Source organism: Caretta caretta, chromosome 18 (assembly GCF_965140235.1).
Source record: "Caretta caretta isolate rCarCar2 chromosome 18, rCarCar1.hap1, whole genome shotgun sequence".
In the NCBI taxonomy this organism is placed as follows: Eukaryota; Metazoa; Chordata; order Testudines; family Cheloniidae; genus Caretta; species Caretta caretta.
The window spans coordinates 5,180,857-5,207,516 of record NC_134223.1 but is presented as its reverse complement, the minus strand read 5'-3'; the positions used below and the strand labels follow the sequence as shown (position 1 = coordinate 5,207,516).

At 46.7% G+C, this 26,660-nt stretch overlaps 1 protein-coding gene across 4 annotated transcripts in view; it reads right to left on the bottom strand.

Moving 5' to 3' along the window:
* LACTBL1 (lactamase beta like 1) overlaps positions 1 to 24,692 on the bottom strand; it is a 30,315-nt gene extending 5,623 nt beyond the window's left edge. The window contains exons 1-7 of one of the 4 annotated variants that reach the window (XM_048824908.2): positions 24,525 to 24,692; positions 22,377 to 22,464; positions 18,981 to 19,125; positions 17,150 to 17,259; positions 11,472 to 11,629; positions 5,438 to 5,685; positions 1,633 to 1,738 (exon numbers count right to left, since the gene is read on the bottom strand). In XM_048824908.2, the coding sequence (XP_048680865.1) occupies positions 1,633 to 1,738; positions 5,438 to 5,685; positions 11,472 to 11,629; positions 17,150 to 17,259; positions 18,981 to 19,125; positions 22,377 to 22,397 (788 nt within the window). In that variant the 5' untranslated portion in view covers positions 22,398 to 22,464; positions 24,525 to 24,692. Of the gene's footprint in view, positions 1 to 1,632; positions 1,739 to 5,437; positions 5,686 to 11,471; positions 11,630 to 17,149; positions 17,260 to 18,980; positions 19,126 to 20,547; positions 20,673 to 21,400; positions 21,671 to 22,376; positions 22,465 to 24,524 lie in introns of those variants that run through there. The other 3 variants (XM_048824909.2, XM_075121012.1, XM_048824910.2) reach the window with 3 other exon arrangements.
* Positions 24,693 to 26,660: the final 1,968 nt, after the last annotated feature.

The window sequence follows — 26,660 nt, the reverse complement described above, 5'->3', positions numbered from 1 at the left end:
TTCACACTGTTTTTTTTTAAAAGGAAGGACAGGGCTGAAGGCCTGTAGATGCAAAAGTGCACCATGTCTCTCAGGAGCAGGCCATAAAAGTCCCAGCTAAGCTGCTTTGCATACTTAACATGGCATAAGCATTTAAACCACCTTAAGGTGGCAAAAGCACTTAAATTGCTTTGAGTCAGCAAGGCAGCATCACAGCAATGTTACGTCCTTAAGGAAGCATAAGTGCTTGAGTCCTATAAGTCCATAAGCTGTTTTAAAGTTTTAAGCTCGAATGGCATCTATTGACATAAGACAGAAATGTTCGCACTTCAGAAACAACCCACATGGGCACACTTTGTCTTTCTAGAAGTGTTTTCAACCAGTCATAATGTTGTTATTTATAATCAGGTTTTACTTCCATGCTTAGGCATGGCCATAGTTCTCAATGGGCACTCCATACACACCTAGCTCAGCCATTTTTGAACTAATTGAAAAAAAAAACAGGATGATCATTTTAAACAGCAGGAAAATATATTTTTTTCCTACTTACACTTATATTGCAAAAGTGGCTGAAAATGTTCTGTTCAGAGTTCCCAGAAAAATGTTACCATTGCATGGATGCAAAGATAGGAAATGTTCCTGTGAAAAGATTATCTTTTCAGAATGTTATGGGCGTGTATGAGCAAGAGAAAAAATCAAAATAATTTTGACACCTGAAGTACCAAGGTGCTCAGAGACCAGCAAGTGATCCTGGAGGCACGCATGTACCTCAGTGAGGAGTGAGACAGGTTAATAGATCTGCAGGCCATAAGGAACCATTATGCTCATGTAGTCTGACTGCCTGGCCAGGATTTTACCCAGAGTTTCCTGAACCAAACCCATAACTTCAGGTGGAGCTAGAGCAGATCATTTAGAAACAGATTTCCACTCTGCATGTAAAGACTCTGTGTAATGGAGAATCCGCCATGTCCCTAGGCAAGTTGTTCCAATGATTAATTACCCTCACTAAAAATATGCAAAGTTTAAGTTTGAATGTGTTTACTGTCAGCTTCCAGCCACTGGATCCTGTTCTGCCTTTGTCTCCCAGATTGATGAGGCCTCTATTATCAGGCAACTTAAATTTTGGCATTTTCTAACTGTTAAGTGCTTGACTTTGCAAACCCAGGTAATGGTCTTGTAATAGGGTTTTTTATTGCAATGGACATTTATAGATATTATTGACAATATGTTGATTTTCATGTAATTTCTTTATCTGACAACTTGATTTTTTTCTGGAATGGATCACCAAGACCTCAGCCTGAGCCTTCTCCACTACAGATGTAAATTCTGTCCTGTCCTTTCCTACCAGACACAGATCAGACATGAGACCCGGCGTTAACACGGCAGAATGGCCTTGCATCCCTGCTGACTGTGCTGTCACTAGTTGCTAATGCTGACTTCCAAACTGTCCCACTTTGTCTTCTCTCTCTATATCTAATGGTACTTGAGTGAATGATGCATGTTAAAGGAGAGCGAGGATTGCAGGCACTGTACTGTAACAGGAAGGAGCTGCCTGCACCACCTGCAGCTCTGGTTCTGACTCCTTAGCAGCTAAGCATTGCTACAGTCGCCAGATATTAGCCAAGAGAAGCGTAAGTCATGCATACACCTGACCTGGTTCCTGGGTCAACTACCAGAACATCATCCTTCAAGAGAGCGAGAGCATCTTGTGTGCTTCCTCTCCACAGCAGACTGGTGGACCGCAATCTCCTGGGCAGCCCTGTGCCATGGGAACAATAGGATATAAAACAGCAATAGACAAATAATGATTTTCGTTAGGATAACATCAAGATTCACTCATTGAGTTTGGTCAATAATGATCCAAAATTGTAGAGTCAAAGACAAAGGAAAACAACAGTGATTAATTACACTCTCTACCAAAGACACAGCAAATGTGCTACTACTCATAGACCCATAGACTTTACGGCCAGAAAGGACCATCGTGATCATCTAGTCTGACCTCCTGCACATCGCTGGCCACAGAACCTCACCTACCCACTCCTGTAATAGACCTATACCCTTTGGCTGAGTTACTGGAGTCCTCAAATCATGATCTGAAGACTTCAAATTACAGAGAATCCACCATTTACACTAGTTTAAACCTGCAAGTCAACCGTGCCCCAGGCTGCAGAGGACGGCAACCCCCCACCCCAGGATCTCTGCCAATATGTGACCCAGGGAAAAAAATCCTTCAGTACAGTACAGTGCACAGAGCTATACTGGGGAGAGGCGAATCACTCAGGGTAACAAGGTAAGAGCTGACCCACACTTTTCTGCCAAACTTGTTCTGCTTCCTTTTAGTAAAATGTCTTGAAGAATTATAAAACCCTAGCTGGATCCAGGCTTGTGCAAGAGCCTTTTGGAAGGAAAGGCTGATCGAAAGGGCTCAGTAAATCCCAGCCAGAGCTTTCAGGTGAACATGTTCCATTAGCTTAGGAGCTCCTGCAAAACAGTTTCCATTACATCCCCAGTTGTCATATATTTATAAATGTCAGGAACATCCATTTGTGGGGGGCTGAAATTTTCCAAACTTGTTTCTGTCCCAAAGTGATTTTTTGTTTCAGTTTGTGCTAAATTCCTCCAGACTTTTTTGAGTTGTAGGAGAGTGAAAACAGTTCACTTTTCCCACTAGAAATAAAATACATTTTAACCACACTTTTCAGAACAGGGCTCCATTAAACAACCCCCTGAGGCCAAATTCTCAGCAAAACATAGCTGCGGTGACTTCATTGAGATGATTTACACAAACTGAGGATCTGGAAGTGTAGAACTGGAACTTGTCATGGGCAGAATCCTCAGAGGTCTAGGGCCTGCGCATAGTTTGGGGGGAACTTGTGACTGAGAGGGTAAAAGCAATAGAAAAATTACTTGTTTGCATCAAGCTCAGTGAGCACTTGCCCAGAGTCATAGATTGTTAATCCAGAAGGGACCCCTGTGATCCTCATCTGACCTGTATAAAAAAGGCCATACAATGTGCGCAAAGTGTAATGAAGCCCCTCCCTCTTTGTGAGATCAATGCACGGGTTCCCTATCTATCCTAACCTGGGGAGTTGGGCAGGCTGTAGGGACCAGGGTGGAGGCAGTCATGCCTAATGGTTAGAGTCAGGCGCTTGGAACCGGAGCTAGAGTCAGGAGCCAAGCCAAAGGTCAGAGGCAGAGACAGAGTTGGGGTAGGCTTTAGAAGCAGGGACGTGGAGTGAGGCAGGAAAGCAGGAACCAGGAACAGACAGGGGCCTGGGATAAGGAGACCAGGAACAAGCAGGAAGGCAGGGCTCAGGCATCAGGCAAGGAGGCAGAGACCATACTCACAGCCAGCAAGGATCCCTCTTGTTGATTACACAACTTTCTGTGCCTTTTTCTGGTTTAAGTAGAGCTTCCCAGCCAATAGGTGGGGCTGGATGTCTCACCCAATCAGGAGCTTTGTGGGGTCTTTTGCAAGCTAGAGCATCACTGGCCCCCTTCTCCCCTAACTCAAGTGAGCTGCTCGGGGTGGCTGTGGTCTGAGGCCTGAACAGGGCTCTGTAGGCCTGGGTTGAGGTCTACGATCTCTCATGCAGGTCAGGGAGCTGCTGCTACAATAGCTGACTTGCATAGAATCACAGAATATCGGGGTTGGAAGGGGCCTCAGGAGGTCACCTAGTCCCACCCCCTGCTCAAAGCAGGACCAATCCTCAATTTTTGCCCCAGATCCCTAAATGGCCCCCTCAAGGTTTGAATGCACAACCCTGGGTTTAGCCGGCCAATGCTCAATGGAGTGAGCGGGGGCCATGGCCTCTGAAAAGGGGTGGGGCTGGGGGCGGGGCAAGGGTGTTCGGTTTTCTTCAACTGGAAAGTTGGCAACCCTAGCACCAAGCAGGTAATGCTCAATCCCTTGTAGAGTCAGGCACTGATACAGTAGAGCCTCCCTAATTACCACCACTGACTGGGAGGTTCATAACAAGGTACTGAAATCTGCAAATTAGGGAGTGAACAAGCATAACCAAAAAAAAGCAAGGTCATCGCTTTACGCACACACTTTGTTAATTGATCTGACAAGTGTAGTCATCATTATTTATAACAACATTTCATAGTATAATTAATACATAAGTACATTTCAATATAACAAAATCTTAGCAACCTAGCACTTCACTCCAGCACTATCTCTGCTCAGAGGTGTGAGTGGATTTTACAGCACGCAGATCAGAGAAATGCAGGGTAGTGAGGCTGCATTGTATATTACTGTTTATGCTGTAAAAAGCCACCGCTAAGATATATATCATGTGCAACACTGCAGCATTAATGTTGCTATTAAAATCTTAACTTTTGCATTTCCTGACTTTGTGGGTTTAACTGTGCAACTATAACATTGCATTTGATATTGGATTCACTTTTAAAATCATCCTTCCCTAACTACTAGATGGGGATGGTGTGTGCAGCCAACCACACCTTGCTGACAATAAAAACATGCATAACGTGTGTTGCGTTTACTCTGTAAGGTGCTTTTCATCCCTCAATTTTAAAGCACCTTACAATTATGTGTTAGCATCATTATCCCCATTTTACAGGAAGAACAATGGAGGCAAAGGCACAATCCCTGCCTGCTGATGCCAAGATTACCTGCTTCCAAAATATCTCAGAATAGCAATGCCCACTAATTCTGGGTTAATAATGGAATCTGCATGCTTCTAAAGGAGTGTCAAAGCAGAGCACTTGATACCAGCTAACAGCAGGCATTAATAGCCGTACCTTTTGAGGGATTTCCAGATTATATCAGGCCTTGCCATCTACAGCTACTTTAATATCAAAGTTACTCATTTATAAGAGAAACAGCAGATTAAGAGCCGTCCTCTGACAGCAAACACCAGGCTATCCCAGATCAGGAGGCCGCACTGCCAGCATTTCGATTATAGAAGCTATATCCCATCAAAACAAACAATGCTTAACAATTCTCTGCCTCCCAACTCCACCTCACAGACCGTGACAGCACTCTGGGCTGGGGAGGAACTGTGGTGACAAGAAGCTGCCTCACATTTCATCCCTGATTTCAATGCAGAAGCCTGAATTGCAAAGAAATTAGGAAACAGGAAACAGCCAGGAATCCAGCAGCTCCTACTGGCTTAGTCAGGGGAAGACCTACTCATCATAGCTCAGTCAGTGGGAGGCATATCCCAGACAACAGACCAACTCAGTGCACCTGCTAGTAGCTGGGCTGGAGAGAGGCTCTCTTTTGGCTCGCCTGTTGGAGCAGCTGGAGAATCCTGGTTCACACCAGGAGGGGCTGTTTGCACTGCCTGACAAACACAGACAGAGGTTTTTGCATTGCTGTGTCCTGTTCTCACTGGGGACAGGGAGTTTTGTTGTTTTAAATGGTATGTTGATGCACAGAGTCAAGCTGGAGAATTTGGTGAGGATTGAAGAACTGGGAGTGGGGTTCTCTCACCTGAGAGCTGACTAGCCATCCTGCGCAGTGTAACAGGTGATGGCTTGAGTGGCAGTGACCCCTTCTCCAGGAAGATCAGCCCATCCGCTGTGTATCTTTGTTCAGATTCCTTGAGTCGCCCCAGAGGATTTTTAATAATGAAGCTCTGGGCATAGCGTTCCAAAGGATCATCCAGAGATGTCACCTTCCCTTCCTCCCACAGTTTGTAGAGCATGATGGTGGGGAAGATCTTGGAGATGCTGGCAATCCTGTCATGGGACAAATGGTTACATGGCTTCACCACCAGCTACTAGTCCAGCATTAACTAGTCCTTGGGCCAAGCAATGTTCCCTCTAATTTTTTACATCTGTGTGTGGAACGAATTTTGTTATGTGCACCAATATGGAGGTGATGTGTGGCAGGGGTGTGGCCAAGGGGTTCAGAGTGTGGGAGGGGGCTCAGGGATGGGGCAGAGGGTTGGGGTGCCAGGGGTGAGGATTCTGGCTGGGGGTGAAGGCTCTGGGGTGCGGCCCGGATTGAGGGGTTCAGGGTGCGGCGTGGGGCTTAGGGCTGTGGCAGAGGGTTGGGTGTCGGGGGGTGAGGACTATGGCTGGGGGTGAAGGCTCTGTGATGGGGCTGGGGATGAGGGATTTGGGGTGCCGGCTTCCCCAGGGCTGCGGTGGGGAGAGAGGACTCCCCGCAGCCCTCTCTCATGGCAGCAGCCCAAGGCCGAGGGGGAGGCGCCTCTCTCCGTCTGGGCAGCCCTTGATAGCCTGCTGGTGAAGCTTAGAGGGAACTTAGAGGCTAAGACCTTTCAGGCTACCACGTCATGCCAAACATTCTCTGAACAACTCAGCTATTCTAAACAAGTCCAAACAGGGGACAGCATTTAAGGGATGCTCAGCACATCAGATTGCTCAAGGAGCTGATTATCTGTTGCTTTATTAAATTTATAATCTACATTAATGTAACAATAAGGGACCAAAAGTCAGGAAAGATTAAAGTTAAGCTTGAACATATATAACTCTGGCCCGGTTGCCCATATGCATTATGCTACAACTTTCACGTATGGAATCAAATAATCCAATAGAAATAATATAATAGAATTGTTTGCAAATAATACAATAGATTTTTACAGTATTTTCTATAGCCCTTGAGATACTCAGGAATATTTAAGGTAGATTGTATTAATTTCATTAAAACTGTAACATAATGTGTATCTACATGTGGAGAGAATACGTTTGTGTATTCAACATTCAGATCTGATTTTTGAATGCTTAATTTTGCAGCCTTAACTTTATATCAATGTATAGGCAGGGGTCTTGTGGAAGAAATAGCATGTGATCATGTAATTAAAGTCTTTATCGTAATGTATATGCACAAGGGGGTCAAATTACAGTTGTGCATGGAAACTTAACTCTAGTATTTCCTAACTTTTGAGTGCTTGACTTTAGAGCAACCTTAATGCAATTTCCTAGGATTTTAGAAAACAAACTGAAAAAACAGAATTTCTATCCTGTGAAATCGTATTAACACCAGCTTGGATCATCAGAAGGGTTGGAACCTTTAGATCCACCACACATATATCTGTCACTTGAGCTAACAGTAATAGGCTGTTTTCCTCAATGTACATGTGCCACTAGAGGGAGTCTGGACACACACCTTCCTGGAGAGTTTCACAGCTATTTGTTGACAGCAGAGGAAAGTAGAAACTCAACACCTAGGTTCAGTTCCAAGGTTTGATCTATTCTGTACAGGATCCTACACCAGACTCATCACCATAGTAGCTGAGTGCCTAGGTTCTGGAGACAAGTGGGCTCCAGCGATTATAGACTCTTCTGTCCCTGTGCCCTCAGCCTGTCTCCATCCCCTGTGTCCTCCTATCTATCCCCCAATCCTGGCTTCTGTCCCTCCTCCCCTCTACTCCTACCTGCTTCCACCCCTCGGCTTCTTCTCCCTTACCGCTCTTCTCCAATCTATGCCCCCATTCGGCCTCCTGCACCCCTTCCCCACCTGTTCCTATCTGCCCCCCACGTGCCCTGCCCCCCACGTGCCCTGCTCCTCCCTTGCTCCTGCCTGACTGCCTCTCCAATGCTCCGCCTCCTCCTTTGCTCCTATCTACCTCCCCCTGGCTGCTGCCACTTCCCCTCTGCTTGTATCTCCCCCCATCCATGCCTATATACCTGCCCAGACTCCTATCTCCCCCTCCTCTGCTCCTATCCAACCCCCCGCCTTGGCTCCTACTCTCATCCCCTTTTCTTCTGTTCTCCCTGGCTCCTTCTCCCATTTCTCACCACCCTAAACTACAGCCAGGCTTCCTCTTTCTCCTTGCTGCTTGGGTTCCACCGGAGGAGCATGGAGAGCACAGGAGAGGCACCAAACCACAGCAGCCCCTGGCAGCGATGAGGCCAAATTGCAGGAAAGTCCAGCTCAGCCCTTGCAGCCCCTATGTTCAGCTGCTCTGTGGGGATGGCACATGTAGGAGCTGTGAATGGCTGGAGCATGCTCAGTGCAGGCAGAATCTTCGGCTAGTTTAGCTGCCAAACGCTAAGTCTCTGTGGAGCTTGGGCAAACTGCAATTTTTAGGAGACTAATACCTGGGGCCAAGTTTGGGGGAATGTTAATGGCAACAGCAGGGAGATCTCCCTAAGGTTAAGTCCCTGCTTCAAAGCATGAAGGTGCTAGGGCTTTTCAACTAAACAATTGTAAGGATTTTCTAATATGGCAAAACAACCTGTTTTCCTTTAATCTTACACATCTTAACACCGCTTTTCATAATTATGCCCAGGTCTTCTTCTTGAGTTGGGATAGTTAATTTAAAGCCTCTAGGTGTATGAGTAATTCAAATTTTCCCTTAAATGTGCATAACTTTGTATTTATCAGCATTGAATTTTATCTGTCATATTGCTTATTTACCTAGCTTGATTCTTGATTAGTTCCCTGTGACGCTCCTCACAGTCTTCTCTAGGCTAGTTTAACCTGAATAATCAGGACAGTTTCGCACCTCACTACTCACTTTTTTCCAGTCCACTAATAAATACATGAAACACCACTGGTCCCAGAATAGAACCTTCCTGTACATCATGGTTAATCTTTTCCCATGCTAAAAATTAACCATTTCTACTCTTTGTTAGAAGAAAAGGAGTATTTGTGGCACCTTAGAGACTAACTCAAATAAATTGGTTAGTCTCTAAGGTGGCACAAGTACTCCTTTTCTTTTTGCTGATACAGACTAACACGGCTGCTACTCTGAAACCTACTCTTTGTTAGCTGTCTCTTTGCCAGATCAAGGACACCCCTTAATTACAGGGCAGGTTATCACTAAAGGCAAAATAGTGCTGGTTAAGTAATCCTTTTCATACCTGTGCATGGACTATATACAATTTTGCCCTTGTATTGTATGTGTGCATTTTACAAAATCCTGAAGGAAGTGTATGCCTCTCCCCCCCCCCCCCATGCACACATTCCAGCTCCGTTGCTGCCCTCCCCAACATGTGTGGTTTGCCATTGGAAGGGATCAAAGGCCTTGAAGTGACATACATTGCTCTAAAGTACTAAACAGAGCAGTTTAAAGGATAGTTCTACTTGAAAAAGTGGCTGTCTAAAAATGGCATTGTAGGTCTCCTATTTATTACATCTCAGCAACTCAGGATCAAGTATGCTCAGTTTACATGTAAAAGGACGTATTTTCCAACTTCTAATGCTGCAAATGATCCCTGTGAATTAAGTTGTAGTCTTCCCTTCTCATGCATCATCCTCAGGGATATTGGTTCTGCAGACAAAATTCTGCCCTCAGTGACCCTTGTTCTCCCCATCCCTTTGCCTTCACAGAGTTTGCACAGCTGGTGGGACCCGAGCCCTTGAGCTGTGTCGTGACGCTAAAAAAAGAGTACAGAGAGGTAAAAATGTATTTTTGTCACTGCAGTGGGTATATTATTACCTGATACTTATAGGACCTAGATGTGCAATGTTTATTCTTGTTGGTGAGCACCTGATTGTGCACAGAACCACATTGAAGTCAATAGAGTTACTCGCAATTGTGTGTGCTCACCAGCGTCAGTGGGGCTTCCACCACTGGGCCCACAGGAGCAGAGCTGCTGAGTAAGAGGTTGTTATTTTCACATTCTGAGTAGAAATGCATTTTAAACTGCAAAAAACAGGGAGGGGTAAGGGTAGATGGGTTCATGGCAAGACTGAGCAGCCAGGCAAGGATGGGCAGGGTTCAAGACAGAATAGGTTCAAGCTGACTTCAGTTTAGATCATCCCATTTTAAGACGTGTGATTAATTGAAATGTGAATAACTTCACTAAACTGACTGACAAGACAAGCCACATTTAGTCATTTTGACGATATCATTGTTTTAAGTCAGTGATTTCTGGACCATCCTAGCTCAGTTTAGCTCAATCCAAAACGGGAGTGCTGCAGAGTCTCAGGGTGCTCTGAATTGCTGCAGCTTTGAATGGCTCAAAAAACAAAGGCAAAAGTTTTAACAAACTGATTTTAAATGTTCATAACTTTAAAATTACCAGGGATTTTCATCAGACTTAGCTTGACCTTTAAGTTTTAATGAGATCAACCAAAAAATCAAGTTTGAGGAAAATCAGTTCAATAGATTTAAAGTTATAAATATTTAAATTTAGCAAAGACGATATGAAACCCTGCTTCATGCGCATGTGTAGGGCATCTCTTTCGAAGGGTCTCATCTAGGACATATTCTCGCACATTTAAGAGAACAACTAACCTTTCATTGACTTCACTGGGGGAAGGAGTATGTCCATACTGGCTTCATCTACTGAGCATGCTCAGGATACATTTCCCAAATACAGGACTCATTACTTTGCTAAATGAACCCCATTTTACCCCAAGTCAGCAAAAGCATTACACCTCAGTACGGATTATGCACAGGCCAAGTTTCAAGCATTAGATAACTTGCTCTAGTGCTGTACAGAAAATGGTGATTAGGTTTTTCTGCAGTGGAAAAAATATTTCTTTTCACTCTGATGGAACTCAGAAACAGCTGACGTTGCCCAAACTTTAAAAAATAAAATTAAATCCACCTGCATGCAGAAACCAAGCCTTGAAATTTTCATTCCAAATGGTAAATGCTTCAGTAAGCTGAGAGCGTGTTTAAGATGGGAAGATAATAGAAGCTGTTGTCTAGCCTTAACTATAGAGTCTGCAGCACTGGGGGTGGTGTGGTAAAATGGGACCCAGCTGGGGGCACCCCTCCCCACAAAACCCGCTAAACCCAGAGTTGTGCAGGGGAGACCCCTCACAATCTGGAGGTACTAGGAACCAGGTGGTGCCTCCCCTTCACACGGACTTACTACAGAGAGGAGCCTTTTGGAGAACTTTCTCCAATTTAGGCTGGACTACCACTGCCCTCTGTTGATTAGCTGTTTGCTCCAACCTTCCCCCACAATCTCTTTATTTTAGGCTATGTCTACACTTCACTTTCATCGTTAAAACTTTTGTTGCTCAGGGGTGGGGGGGAAAAAACCCCGAACGACAAAAGTTTTAACAATGAGAAGCACTGGTTTGGACAGTGCTTCATCAGCAGGAAATGCTCTTTTAGATGGTCTCCTACAGCATGTGGGAAACCCTTATGCTTAACGATCTGTGCCATCCTGTATTTAGCTCAGACACTCTGATTACTGTTTCCAGACCTGAGGAAGAGCTCTGTGACTCTCAAAAGGTTGTCCCTTCCACCAACAGAGGTTGGTCCAATAAAAGATATTTCCTCACCTACCTTGTCTCTCTCATGTCCTGGGACCAACATGCCTACAACAACATTGCAAACAAGACAGTTGCATTGTAACTGCACCTGGCACACATTAAAGGGAGGATCTGTGATGGCTCTTCTATTTTTATTGCCCCACATTTGGAAGAAGTAGGGTTTTTTTAAGATTTCAGAATGTATTTATGTAATTGAATTGATATGCAGTGCATACATCCCTCCCACTTGCTGTCTGTCGAGGCATAGTGACAGTAATTTTCCACTAACCCAATAGCTAAATCATACCCAATTCCTGCTGTATTAACTTGCAAACCCCACCTGTAAATGGTGTACTCATTGGGCATCGCTGAAAAGGGGTCAGAGCCATTCTTCTTCCCAAAGTTGCCTGTCCAGAGCACAGTGTCATTGTAGATAACAATGGCAGACATGGCAGGGAGGCTTGGGCTATGGATTTTGTGGCGCAGAAGCATGTCCACCTAGGAGAAGATTAGAAAGTGGTGAGGAGTTTGAAGGCAAGCACAGAGTAGGACAAAGGAATGAATCAATACAACAGTGCATTCACAGTGAACAGGGATAATTACATTTATCTACTGGTGAGCAAATGGCTCTGTACAAAGATAAGTCAAATATTTAAAACAAAGCATTTTTAATCAATGATCCGTCTCTGAAAATTGAATTTTTCACAAAATCTTTGCTTTTGACTGTCCCATCATTTCTTTAATGTTTTTCTACGGTTCTACATCTCTACTCTGTACCCTTGCTTACTGATTATTAGCTGGTTCCCATCATCTGAGTATCTGCAAACCTTGTTATTTAAACAAAGATAAAATTCCCATAATAATACCTAGTTATTATATAGCACTTTTCACCAGTACATCTCAAAGCGCTTAATAGGAAATGTACGAAACCCAGATGTGCAGTCTTGTCACATACCATAGACAATAAAGGGGAAGGGATGCAGACTGGGATAAGTAAAGAACATGTCAGAGATCTTCTGACCAATTTGAATGAATTCAAGTGAGCTAGGTCTGATGCTATTCATCCAAGGGTACCGAAGGAATTAGCTGAAGAAATCTCGGAGCCACTGGCAATAATATTTACAAACTCATGGATGACAGGAGAGGTCCCAGAAGACCGGCGAAGGGCTAGCATAGTGTCCATCTTTAAAAGGGGGAAAGGAGGAGCCAGGAACTACAGACCAGTCAGCCTGACGCTGATACCTGGGAAGCTATGAGAGCAATGTCTCAAACATTCAATTTGCGAATACCTGGAGGACGAAGGGGTGAGCACTAGCAGCCAGCCTGGATTTACCAAGAACAAATCATGCCACATCAGCTTCATTGACAGGGTAACTGATTTGGTGGATGGGGGAAATGCGGTGGACATAATATACCTGGACTTCAGCAAGGCTTTTGACACAGTCCCACATGACATTCAAATCAGCCAGCTGGAGAAATGCGGGCTCAGAAGAACGACCATTAAATCGATATATAATTGATTAAGGAACTGCAAACAGAGAGTAACTATTAATGGAATGATTTCAGATTGGAGGGAGGTCTCAAATGGGGTTCCACAGGCAGGTGTTCTGGGTCCAGTGTTGTTTAACATCTTTGTTAATGACCTGAATGTAGGTATACAGAGCACACTGATCAAATTTGAAGATGACAAAAAAATGAGGGGGTTGCCAACACTTTGGAGGGCAGAGCTAAAATTCAGATGGATCTTGATAAATTGTAGAACTGGGCTATAGACAACAAAATGAAATTCAACAAAGATAAATGTAAGGGAAGAAAAACCAAATGCACAAATACAAAATAGGGGATAACTGGCTTGGCAGCAGCAGTGCTGAGAAGGATCTGGGAGTTGAGGTGGATCACAACCTCAACATGAGTCAGCAATGCAATGCTGTTGCAAAAATAGCAAACGCAGTTTTAAGTTGCATTAAGAGAGGCATAGCATGCAAGTCGTGGGAGGTAATAGTGTCGCTCTGCTCGGTGCTGGGTAGGCCTCAGATGGAGCACTGTGTGCAGTTTTGGTCACCAACATATAGAGAGGATGTAGAGAAAGTGGAAAAGATCCAGAGGCGAGTGACAAATATGATCAAAGGGATGAAATGCAAACCATAGGAACTGGGTTTGTTTACTTTGGAAAATAGGAGATTATGGGGGGATATGATTAATGCTCTTCAAATGCTTAAAAGGCTGTTATAAAAAGAGGCAATGGATTCAAAATATAGCATGGCAGATTTAAATTAAAACCTCAGGAAAAACCAGAGGTGCTGACTCCATGGGTGATCTGGGGCTTAAGCCCGCACAGAAAAAAATAAGGGGTGCTCAGCACGCACCAGCCGCAACTCTTTGGTGGGGGCTGCCAATCAGCTGTTCAGACACTGGTGGGAGGCACTTACAGGAGGGCAGAGACCCTTGGGGGAGGGGGCGGAGCCTCAGGGCAGAACAGGGGTGGAGCACCCACTGGGAAAAATAAAACTCAATACCTGTGAGAAAAACTTCCTAACTGTCAGAACAGTACGACAATGGAACAGACTGCCTTGGGAGTCAGGAAGTCGTGGAAGCTCTTTTACTGGAGGCTTTCAAAAGGAGGCTGGATAGCTATCTGTCTTGGATGGTTGAGATATAATAAATCTGTAACTTGGCAGGGGGTTAGACTAGATGGGCCTTGCAGTCCCTTCTAACCCTATGGTTCTATGATTCTATGAAATGTGAGTCCTCACACTAATATCTTAGGGTGGAAGATGCATAAAGCCAAGGTCCTGACCATTTGTGGATATTAAAAGATTCCATGGCACTTTTACAACATCAAGCAGATCAGTCCCAGTTTCTTGTTCAAATTCCAATCTGGAATCTCTTTTTTACTTGCAGAATCAATTGGATTGACCAGATTTTCTCTGCTCCACTGTGCACATGCTTGAGCAGTGTTAGAAGCTACCGCACTCCTCAGGGAAGTGATTCTCAGTGATGGACTCTTGCATACAATGGCTTTGTAAAGGACTTGGAATCGTTATGGATAAAAGCCTCCATCACACAGGACAGTGCTCACTCCGAAACCCATCACACAGGACAGTGTTTAGCCCACACCCCCCTCCCATGCTCACCCCAAACCCTTTTCCCTGCACTCACTCAAACCCCTCCCCCATACTCATTACTAGAGCTCGTGAAAAACCTTATGAAATGCCTGACACTTGGCAGCTGTGCAACTTCAATGGAGAGATCAGCTTCCCTGGAGACCTGACTTTTACCCCATGATAACCCCATATGGCCTTGATTGGCACATCAGCACCCCAAGGGAGCAGAATGTGGAAGACCATTGGCCAAATACAACCCTACATTTAGTTTCTGCAAGGAATGCTGAGAGGTATCCATGTAGCCATGTCCAACCCAATAAAGAGCTCAAGGGAATATAAGAATTGCCATGCGCAGTCAGACCAATAGGCCATCCAGTTCAATATCCTTTCTCTGATGTTGGCCAATACTAGATTCTACAGAAGAAGGTGCAAGAATTCCAGTAATGGGCTGGCACGCTGTCTGGAGTGGCTCATGACCAAGACTGCCAACCTCAGAGCAGACTGTCAAAAACCAGGGCGGACATCCCAAACTGCTGGTATGTTCTAGAATTAGATTTCACCAACCCAGTAACAAATGTGAGCTCCCAAAGTTTTTGGAGGGGGGTGAGGGGCTGAGAGAACCTGGATTTGTGCAGGAAATGGCCCACCTTGATTATCATGCACATTGTGTAGAGAGTTGTCACTTTGGATGGGCTATTACCAGCAGGAGAGTGAGTTTGTGGGGGGGGGGGGTGGAGGGTGAGAAAACCTGGATATGTGCTGGAAATGGCCCAACTTGATGATCACTTTAGATAAGCTATTACCAGCAGGACAGTGGGGTGGGAGGAGGTATTGTTTCATGATCTCGGTGTGTATATAAAGTCTGCTGCAGTTTCCACGGTATGCATCCGATGAAGTGAGCTGTAGCTCACGAAAGCTCATGCTCAAATAAATTGGTTAGTCTCTAAGGTGCCACAAGTACTCCTTTTCTTTTTGCGAATACAGACTAACACGGCTGTTACTCTGAAACCTCTCCTTCCTTAGAAGTTTTTTAAGGTCAGGCTTGACAAAGCCCTGGCTGGGATGATTTAGTAGGCCACTGGTCCTGCTTTGAGCAGGGGGTTGGACTAGATGACCTCCTGAGGTCCCTTCCAACCCTGATATTCTATGATTCTATGATTCTATAAATGGTCACTTACAAAAAATCACAAAATATTCAGGTTGCCTCCAGTCCCAAGAGACCAGTCTCTTACCCCAGGTCAATTTGCATCTTAAATCTTACATCAAAGAGAACACTTTTAGCCAATCCTGTAATAAACTAACTAAATGTGTATTAACTGGGAAAAAGAAATAAGAGAGTTATTTAGGGGTTCAAGCAAGCAAGCATATAGACACAAATGAGTTCAGACTGTGATTCAAAAGGTGACAGCATTGTAGTAATCTGTCAAGTCAAAATATCTTTCAGGACTAACCCATGCCAGCAGCATGGAGATCTCTTTTGCTTATGTTTAGTAATCTTTGCCTCTCAGAATCCAGACAGGATGAAAGAGATTTTCCTTGTCAGGGACTTTAAACCCCTCCATTCAAGGGTCCCAAATGATGGGATAAATTGTAGATCTCTCTTTCCTGGAGGGAGTTAGGAATGCCATCAACAGGGTCTCTGTCCTTTGATGCTACACATCACCTCATTTGCCTTCAATAGGCCATCTTGTATGCAGGGTCAGCACTTTACCTTAATTAATGCTTCTTTATTGTTTGGTGAGTTACACAAATACAGAGGTTTACAATGCAAACACTCAATATACCTTTATACCATGGGCTATGGAGGTTGTAAGTGAGATCAATACACACAGCATCCTGCAGGCATTTTATAAAGTCTAAACACTAAGCACATTCTTATCAATTTAACATCTAATATCTAGTCTGATAACACTAACACACAGATAAGCCAGACTGGTTTCCCAGCTATGAATTTGTAACTGTTCAGTGTGGCCTAGGGCCTTGGAATGAGCTGGCACCTGGTCTGCCATCATCAACGGGCAATTATAGACAATCTATAACAATCTATCCCATTGGGGGAATGTTTTCCTAAACCCCATCTCTTAGTGAATATAAACTCTCAGTTCTTCCCAGGATAGAGTCCCCCATCCTATAAGTATGGCCTGCATTCTTTGTCCCTAGATGCATACATTTATATTCACCCATATTAACTTGCACATAGTTTGTTTGCAACCAGTTTACCAAGAGATCTGGATCACTCTGAATCAGTAATCTGTCCTCTTTATTATTTACCACTCCCCTCAATTTTTGTATCATCTGCACACTTTATCAATGATGATTATGTTTTCTTCCAGGTAATTGATAAAAATGTTAAATAGTGTAGGGCCAAGAATCGATCCATGCAGGACCCCACTGGAAACACACCTGCTAGATGGTGATTTTAAGAACATGAAGTGTAACTCCTCTGTTTAACTGTTTAACTCCTCTGTTTATATATCCATGTAATTAGGAATAAGAATTACATCAGAGGGGCACACTAATCTCCAGAAGCTTCTGGTAGTTTGTCTCTTCTTTCCCAGAGCCCTGCTCACCTTTCCACACATACAAGTGCTTCCCACTGAAGTCACAGAGAGACACTCAAATTTTCCTGTGAAGGAGTCAGGCCACAGGAAGGGAAGTGTGGAGTTGTGCTCCTCAAACTGGATGTTGTTGTTACTGTGTTATCCAGAGGATAATCAAGACTTTTGGAGGGCTTAGAGTTCAGCTGGTCCTGGATACACTTGAGACAGTCACCTGTCCTAATATGACCCTGGAGACTGAAGGAGACTGAAGAACCCAGATCTCTTCCTTCCTACATTCCTAGACTCTCTTCCCTACACCTACAGGTCACTGAGGTTAAGACATATACACCCCCATCCATGCCATTCCCACAGACCTTCTCCAGCGCATCCTTCAGGATTGGGATTGGGTGGTCCAGTGGTACAGGTTCTGGATAGCGGGGACACATCTGAATAGCTTCTGATCTCACCTCCATTGCAGATGGGCCTGGAAACAATTCCAGAGAGGAGGCTGGTTGAGCAGATGGGTTTGCTGACATGTTTTACATAGAAGATTACACAGAATGAAGAAGTGCGGATGAGGCCACCGACCTTACAGAGCCTGAAGAGGCCTTGTGTAAAGCAAAGGAGGGGCTGACAGACCTACAACTCACACAGAATTTCAGCACGACATGTTTTTGGTGCACTTTCAAATCTACCCCAGCGAGGTACTGAGTACACGAGGGAAATCCTTGACTGAGTGTACTAGTGACAGCGGGCTGGCAGAGAGAGCATAGTTGACACAGGGCTCAATCCTGGTTCTCCTGAAGTTAGTAGGAGTTTTGCTGTTGAGTTCAGTAGGACCAAGTTGTGTCCCAAAGTCTCCCCATGAGCATCAATTGGGCACTGTGACTCCACAGGGAGGGAAAGAAGCAGCAAATGGAAATAAGCTTTTCCAGTAAATATTGTGAATACTGCCTGAAAGTGACCTGGACACCTAAGGAAACAAACCAGCTCCAAACCAGAACACATTGGACACATGGGGCCACCCACAGAAACAGCTGACCATCTGCCATGCCAGGGAGAAATCAGGGGCCCAATAATTTTCTTCCTCATTTTAAATTTTTGGTGCAAATGAAGAACTCTTATTTCCTAAGGAAAATGGGAACTCTCCTACCTGGGGCCAATATTTGCCCATCAGATTCCAGTGAGCTTCTGAAGCACAGCTCCCCAGCTCTACACATTATAAAGAAAATGCCTGTGATTTCCCCTTCTTTTACCCCTTTGGGGTGGGTATGTGCCATGTTGTGGTGCTGTGTAGCAGAGGAGAAATATCACTGCAGAACTTTCGGGCTGAGACCATTGTGGACCAATGACCGTGAAACCCCAGGCAGATTCTGACCAGTGTAGCCCCATAAGAAGAAAGTGAGATCCAGACTCAGAGGTGAGTCCAAGTGAGTTTAGAAGGAGTCTATGTTGGTGTAATGTCTTCTTCTGACCCCTTCAAAGTGTCTCTGTAACTCTCTGGGCTCTCTTAGCCTTACATCCACTTACCAGTGTATGAATTACATCCCTGCACATGCTGCCTCTGAATCTGTCCCACTGAGTTTGCAATAACTGAGTGTGAGGAAGTCGAAGTGAATCTATGGGGTCTAAGCTGGCATGACCCATATGGCAAGGGGCCAGGAGAGAAGAGTAGCAGGTAACGCTGCTAGCAAGAGGGGGTACGCAGGTGTACATTAAAGTAGCCACCCACAGCTTTAACATGCACCTTCTGACTCCCTCCTTAGGATGTAAATTACTCCAGCGTGGTTTTAGCAGGTATAAGGGAATCCAGCTAGGCTTAGGAGGGCTTATCATGCCCCACCTTACTCACCACCCCTGACTTTGCTTCTGAGTGTAGACCCTGACATCCTGAGGCAACCCTTTCTTATCATCACTGGCAGGTTTTCTTTGTTTTTCATTTGGAATCTCATTCACACCTGTTAGACCCTTCCATCTCACTGAACCCACTGGGCAAATAATTAGGTTGTGTGTAATGAAAGAGAGGCTCTGAGTGCACAGGGCAGGAGGGAGAGCCGTATCTACTACTTCCCCTGCAGCGTCCAACCAACTATCTGTAGTGCTCAACCCTGCAGAGTTTATTCAAACAACCACCTCTTGATTTCAATGGCATTGGGCTCTGGGTTCTGAGACCCACTGTGTGCAGGCTGATTGCTGGATACTCACCAGGCTCCTCCTTGGGGAGGCTGTACTGCCACAGGAAGCAGCCCATCATGGTCACAGAGAGCAGGGAAAAGAAGATTAGTGCCACGTGGATCCACTTCACTTCCATCATCAAGAGCCTAAGGAGACTCCGCCCTCTGGAGGCTTGCTGCAAAGAAGAGACATGGGGGTTTCAGTGGTACTGTTTATAGGACACAGAGAGAGAGGAACTGCCTCCCATGCTTATAAATTAGGTATGTACATGATCTACAGACAAGGACATGAGTTCCTGGTGCAATCACTGTAGCATTAATAGACAGCTTATAACGTGACCAGCTGAAATGCCACAAAATTCTGTGAATAATCTATGCCACCATTGATGCAGCTGGTGCTGGAAGTTGCTTAAAAACTGGTTTGGGTTTCAGTATGCGAGCTCATGCTATTAAATCATGGCCTATTCGGTACAGAATAATCATGGCTCATTCCCAGCATCCCCACCACACCTTCAGTCTGAGTCATGTCGTGTGCGATGTCATTTGCATGCAAGATGCACACACACAAAAAGTTGCATTAAATTGTCTGCATCTCACTTATCTTTAATCAGGTTAGACTGAGCCAGTCCCCAGGGACTATACTCTTCTCATGTAACAAGGGAACTAAGAAAGCCACGGTCAGACTTGTAGGTACCTTTCTCACGCTCTGGCCCATGTGACTGAGGATCCTGAAGGGGAACCCAGATCCCATCAGCACTTAGCCCCTTTCCCCCCTCCTAAGCTTACGGGCACTTTCTGAATATGAACAGATGTTTGTTACAACTATTTTGTGAAACCTTTTGGTCTATTTCAAACATTTCCACAGCAGGTTTTGAAGTTGCATAGTACTCTGGGCTCTTCCATCCCTAAGTGGGAAGGTAACAGCCCTTGTCCCTTCTTGCTGCCTCTATCAGCCATGTGTCCTGACATCACCCATCCTGCTGCATGCTGGATGGACCAAAGAGCTGACAGCCAGAACACTTGCATTCTCCACGCTCCAGCTGCCTGAGCAAGGACAGCTCTCACCTGCCAGGGAACACCCATCAACACAAAGGAAAGCAGCATGTACCAGAAAAGGACCCCATCCTGGATCTGTCACAGACCTAGTTTCCCACAGGAAGGGGGGCAGGGGGAACCAGCATGCACCAGGAAGGGTGATGTCAGGTCATCTGTCTGATGGAGGCAGCGGGGGGTGGGGGAGGGGGGAGAGGGTAAGAGGGGGGCAGGAAGGGGTGAGGAGGGAGAATGACATACAGAGGAAGGACAAAGGCCATCCAGTCCAGATGGCCTGGTCTGAAAGAGCAAGAGAAGACGGTGATGGAAAGCGGATAAATAGATACAGGAGAAGGAGAAAAGAGAAGCCAGGGCTACATTGCTCAGCTCAGAGAGAGACAATGAAGCCCCAAGCTACACTGAAACATACTGTGCCCTAGCTGACAGGAGCAAAGGCTCACATAGGTGGAAGGAATTGATCAGACCCTAAGCTATTATCAGCCAGGTCTATTGCTAGGGTCACACTGCCCCCGGCCCCAGTCCTGAGTGACAAAGCTCACTCTTACCCATCTGTTAGTCCACTCTGGAGAGCTGCTCCTTAGAGCTGCAAGGAGATGCCATGTTCCTGCTGTAGGAGCTGAGAGTGCAGACCAGGGCCCTCACTTTTCATTTTTAGCTCCCACATGGTAAAACTGCCTTTTCACTGATGCCTCCTGCCCAGACTGTCTCCTCCTAGCTTCTTCCCCCACCCCGTTGCTGCCGGTGACTCCCAGGGCCCTGACGTCAGAGTGAAATGGGATTTTCTTGGTTTAATCTCTGGGGGAGGAGGTAATCCCCAATCTGCTCACTTCATGCACTTCGGACTTTCCCAGCCCACTAGACATTGATCCAAAAGGGAAGGGCGCCCAAAACCTTTCTCACCTGATGCCACCTTCGTTCACCTCTCCTGGCAGGCAAGTGCCCTGCACCTCCAGTCCCATCTCTTCACACACCAGTCCCACTGCAGCACCAGCGACTATGTCCTGCTCTCCAAACCCAGAGACAAATGGCACTTACACACAAATGGGACATCTCTCGCCATTCACTGGGGTGCTGAGCGCTTAAATCTGACTGACTGCACAGAGCTATTCATTCTCCATGGGATTTACAGGAAATGAATTACCCACAAATAACTCCCAACCCAGTCTGTGGGGAAATACACTCTTCTACCTGTCTCTTCTTATTCAGCAACAGAGATTCCATACAATTCCTGTCCCAAGTGGGAGAGGAGATCTGCAGGGTGATTTGATCCATGTCCCATTTTCTCTGAGCCCCCAAAGTTTGGGGAGAGGTTCAGATAAGTCGCCCCCTATTAAACCCTTCTCTTACACCACGCAGTGTAATATTTCCCTGTGTCCCTTCCAGTGAATTAATACTCACACTTCTGTGTGTCACTTAGCTGGTGACAGACCTTATCACAAGTTATTAAGGCCCAACATGATTCACAGCTCCCGTCTGTACCATCCTCAGATGATGTCTCAGTCACACAGGCCATTGCCAGGAAGCACAAAATATGCTGGATGTATCCGATCCAGGCTAGCTGATTTTAAGTGTGGCAACAGCAGAGCAGAGATCTGCCAGCCACCCTGTCTCGCCATGCTCTAAGCTGCAACCTCCCGTCCCAGGGAGGAGCTGCGTGGCCTCTCTGGCAGTGCCTGGAGTGATCTTTGCTCTCTAGCTGACTGTTGCTTTGTCTCTGTGTTTCTCTGTCCATTTAACCCAATCAGAGCTTCCAGAAAGTGTCGTTCACCCCCCGGCCCCTCCCCAGCAAGGACATTAAAGCTACAGGGCCAGAGTGGAATTTGCTTTTCACTCTCTCAGGGTTGAAAGTGCCTGTGAGATAGAATATTAATTCTGTCTAATGCTTCTCTGCCATGTGTGTGAATTGGGGCTGAAACCAGCTGGGCTTTGTGAACTATTTATAGCATCTTCATCTCCTCTTGGCATTTGTGCAGGGAGGCGATTAACCCTTGTGATGGACAGCATCTTCATGTCTGTGACACATAGCTCACTCACTCAGCCCCAGTACATTTGGTGGGGAATCGCCAGGCTAATAATTTACAAAACACAGGAGGACGATGCCCAGATGGGCAGAGACAGGGAACACAGCGGGCAGATCCTGCTCTCACGTCCACCAAAGCTAATGAGGAATAATCCCATTAGAGTCAATGGAGTTATAGTGCTGTAAGCAAGAGGAGAATCAGGCCCAGCCATTTGTTGGTGAGCTACATACTTTATTTGGATACAATGTCAGACTATTTCCTTTCCATTGGCCTGGGCTCTGATGCTGACAATCAACAGCCAAGGGAATGGGAGCAGTGAAGCGGCTGTGGATGTTGGGAAGGTTGGGCCTTACCCGTTTCTGTAACCCTTCCATGGCTGATTAGGAGTCGCTTCTCATCACCAGCGCTGGGGGGCTTTTGCAAGTCCAGGGCTGGAAACTCCTAGGAGCAGGGAACAAAGGGTTAGAACAGGGGAAAAAAGGGACCGCAGGGCAAGTCTGAGCAAGGGGTAGAGGGAACTCAGATGCCAGCATATGGAAAGTGAGGGCAGGGCTGCCTATTAGAATGAGGCAGGAGAGCCCAGCACTAGGGGATGAAGCAGGAAAGAGGGGATTGCTCCAGAAAATAAGCTCAGAGAGTGCGAGAACAGGTGGCAGCTTCACACCCTCTGCTTCTCTCTGGTTTTGCGTAATACCAGCCCACCCCTAAGGCAGTGACTTTCAACCTTTCCAGACTTCTGTACCCCTTTCAGGAGTCTGATTTGTCTGGTGTACCCCCAAGTTTCACTTCACTTAAAAACTACTTGCTTACAAAATCAGACAAAAGTGTAACAGCACACTGTTACTGAAAAATTGCTTCTTTTCTCAAATGAACTGAAATATTAATATTGTATTTACAATTCAGTGTATAGTATATAGAGTAGTATAGAATCATAGAACATTAGGGTTGGGAGAGACCTCAGGAGGTCATCTAGTCCAGAGGTGGGCAAACTATGATCCGCAGGCCACATCTGGCTGGCAGGACCCTCCTGCCCGGCCCCTGAGCTCCTGGCCGGGGAGGCTCGCCCCTGGCCCCTCCCCCCCGGCCCCCGCATCTCAGCTCACTGCTCCGCCGGCACAATGCTCTGGGCGGGGGGGCTGCGAGCTCCTGGGGCCACGTAGCTGCAGAGCCCGGCCTGACCCGGTGCCCTGTGCTGCGCGGTGCGTGGCTGGCTCTGTCTGGGCGCTGCCCGCCACCGGTGCTTCAGACAGTGCGGTAAGGGGACAGGGAGCGGAGGAGGGGGGGTTGGATAGAGGGCAGGGGAGTGGTCAGGGGGCGGGGGTGTCAATAGGGGTTGGGGCGGTCAGAGGGTGGGGAACAGGGGGGTTGAATGGGGGCAGGGGTCCCAAGGGGGCAGTCAGGAATGAGAGGAGGGGTTGGATGGGGCAGCAGGGGGAAGTCAGGAGTGGGGGGTGTGGGGGCAGTCATGGGACAGGGAGTGGTGGATGGGGCAGGAGTCCCGGGGGGGCCATCAGGGGACAGGGAACGCGGGGGAGGGGTTGGATTGGGTAGGAGTCCTGGGGGGGGATCAGGGGGTGAGAAGCCGGGGGGGTCGGATAGGGGGTTGGGGCCGGACCACGCCTGGCTGTTTGGGGAGGCACAGCCTTGCCTAACCAGCCCTCTATACAATTCTGGAAACCCGATGTGGCCCTCAGGCCAAAAAGTTTGCCCGCCCCGATCTAGTCCAATCCCCTGCTTAAAGCAGGACCAACACCAGCTAAATCATCCCAGCCAGGGCTTTGTCAAGCCAGGCCTTACAAACCTCTAAGGATGGTTGTCATACAGTCATTGTCTGTATGAAAGTTTAGTTTGCACTGACTTCGCTAGTGCTTTTTATGTAACCTGTTGTAAAACTAGACAAATCTCTAGATGAGTTGATGTCCCCCTGGAAGACCTCTGGGTACCCCCAGTGGTATGTGTACCCCTGGCTGAGAACCACTGACCTAAAGGAACTAGCTAGCAATACGGTGTCCTTTTCAAATTGCCCAGGCCCCTTTCCCTCCTGCTGCCAGGACCCTGCCCCCAAGTCATCTGGCTGGCAGCAGTTCCCCCTCTCTTCTCCCCCAGCTCCCCTAGAGAATTAGAGCACAGAGTTCTTCAAGGCTGAAGCTTCCCCACGGGTCGGGTCGAGGTGTGACATGATCCTTCATCCCGCCCAGGCCCTGCGGGGGTGGTTAAACCCCTCCCCTTCCCTGGCCTCTCTCTGCTGGACACTTACTGAAACTGAAGAGACATGAGCTCATCTCAGCTACCTATGATTAGAGAAGCCAAGATGGAGGCATTGATCTGTGGTGCTCTCAGGGCTGGGAGCAGTGCCCAGGGCCGGTGTCACAGGCTCCAAGCGCACAAGGGACCATAGTATCACTGCCCCTCAAGCCACCAAAGCCTCCCTCCTCTCCCGTCCTTGCTTCCCATTAGCAGTGATTTCCGCGGTGGGTAAAAGAACCTTGGAAAGCTCTTACCAGCCTCGCTGCTGTTGTTCTCCAGGTTCCAGTGCTGATGAATTTGGGGCTTTCCTGCTGCCACAGATGTTGTTAAGAGTGGCTGGAGCACTAATCCCAGCAGGCAGCCTCTCAGCGCAGATTATTCCCTCTGCCTCACCCTTGCGCAGAGGATGGAACATCTGTCCAGGGAAGCTGCCAGAAAAGAGAGTGGCATTGCTATTCTCATGGGGTGCAACAAGCACAACAGGGCACAGTGGGGGTTGCAGGAGCGGTTGGTTTTAACATGCCACAGGAATGAAATGTTCATTATTCCCCAGAGTCCACCCTTGGAAAGCTCTTTATAGATACTCCTGGTGGTGGGGCAGAGGGGCGGGAAGTGACCTGCCAGAGGCCACATGCAGAATCAGTAGCAGAGCCAGGACCTGAACCCAGGAGTCCTGATTCCCCATCCCTTGTGCTCACTCTGAGGCCATGTCCACATTACGAGCTAGGGGTGTGATTCTCGACTCAGCCTGAAACTGGTGGGTATGTACTCTGCTGCTGCTACCCATGCGACCACAGCTACACTGATATCTATACTCCCACTAACTCAATGTACATAAGCAGAGGACTCACACCCCCACCCCATAATGTAGACTGACCCACAGATGACACTCCCTTCATACACTTCAGAATCCAAGGGGCTCCAGGCTTGCTGCCCTCCAGCAATGAAAACAGAGGAGCTGAATGCCCTTCCTCAACTATCCTGGGCCTGCTGCCAATGGGGCAATGCATAGGGCCATTCCTTCCAGAGAGGAGAGTACAGAAAACATTTTCAAGTTGCTGATTAACATGTATGGGGAATGACGGACCCAGATGCCATCCTGAAGTGATAGGACTGAGGGATGATGATTTAAGACATGAAATGAAGAGGAGATTCAAGGAGCAGCCTACATTGACTTTTCCTGACCTGATGAGGGGAGCCTTTGAGGGGCTGAGGAGGATGAAAAGAATATTGAAGGAGCTGGAAATAAAATAGTTATAGAGAAAAAAATGAAGGTGTTATCCAAGCCATCCTGGCAGATTTGGACAATACAAGCACTGTCTTGGAGAGTTTGACCAAAGCAGGACAAAGACTTCGTGATCAACAAGAAGAGCTATTTAAAATAGTGCATCAACCAAAAGCAAACAATGCATTCTGAGGGGCAGAAAATTTCAGGACATCTCCATTAAGAGATAACTAGGACAACCCGGTTTGATGTGGACGCCACGAGTCCGATCACATCTGGAGAGAATCCCCACGTAACTGAAAGGATCAAGGAAGAATTTCCTCTCCTGATAGGGAGAGATTTGAAGTTCGAAATTCAAGTGAGGGCAGAAGAGACTCTCAAAAAGGGGATGAGACACTCACTACTTCACCTAGGGTGGGTTTACAGATGGCTAGAACTCTGGACAGTCCACGGATAGAGGAAAAGAAAGCCAGAGCTTTTGGAGCCAGCCCCATCGTGGAAGTGGCGATTGGAGGGGTAAAGGCATGGTCTTTACATGACATAAGGTCTGAAGTCACCACCATGAAGGCAAGTTACTTTTATAAGAACTTTGAAAGACCTTATGCTATAGGGGATGCCCACTGGATAAAGTTGATAGCAGCTAACAGATTAGATACTCCTGTAATTGGATGTTTGGCGGCAGATATCCAGTGTTTAGGGCAAGTATTGCCTCAGAAGTGCATTTTCTTTGCCCAGGCTGGTTATGAGCGTCTGGAAGATGCCATGATTGGAGTTCCCATTATCCTAGGGAATGACTGTCCTGAAGGATTTGATGGACTCTTTGGACACTATTGCAGCTTTCAGGAGGACTCCACCACACATCTGTGCAAAAATAAATGCTCAATGTCAGAAGATTTGACAGCCAGGCAGGATTGGACAGGTACATGGAGCAGGGGGGATTTTCCTCTGCTCAGAGCCCATTTCTGCAACGCTGGCTGCTCTACTGTGCCACGGCCTCCTTGCCCCTAACGGAGCAACCCTGCACCCCAGTCACCTCCCCTCAGGGAGTATGGGCTGGAGAATAGCAAATGCCATCTTTAGGGAGACTATGGATTGTGCTAACAAAACCAACGCCACTTGAGCTGGGCCAGGGTGACAGTCTGCCTGTAGGCCCCTGACTGCTGCT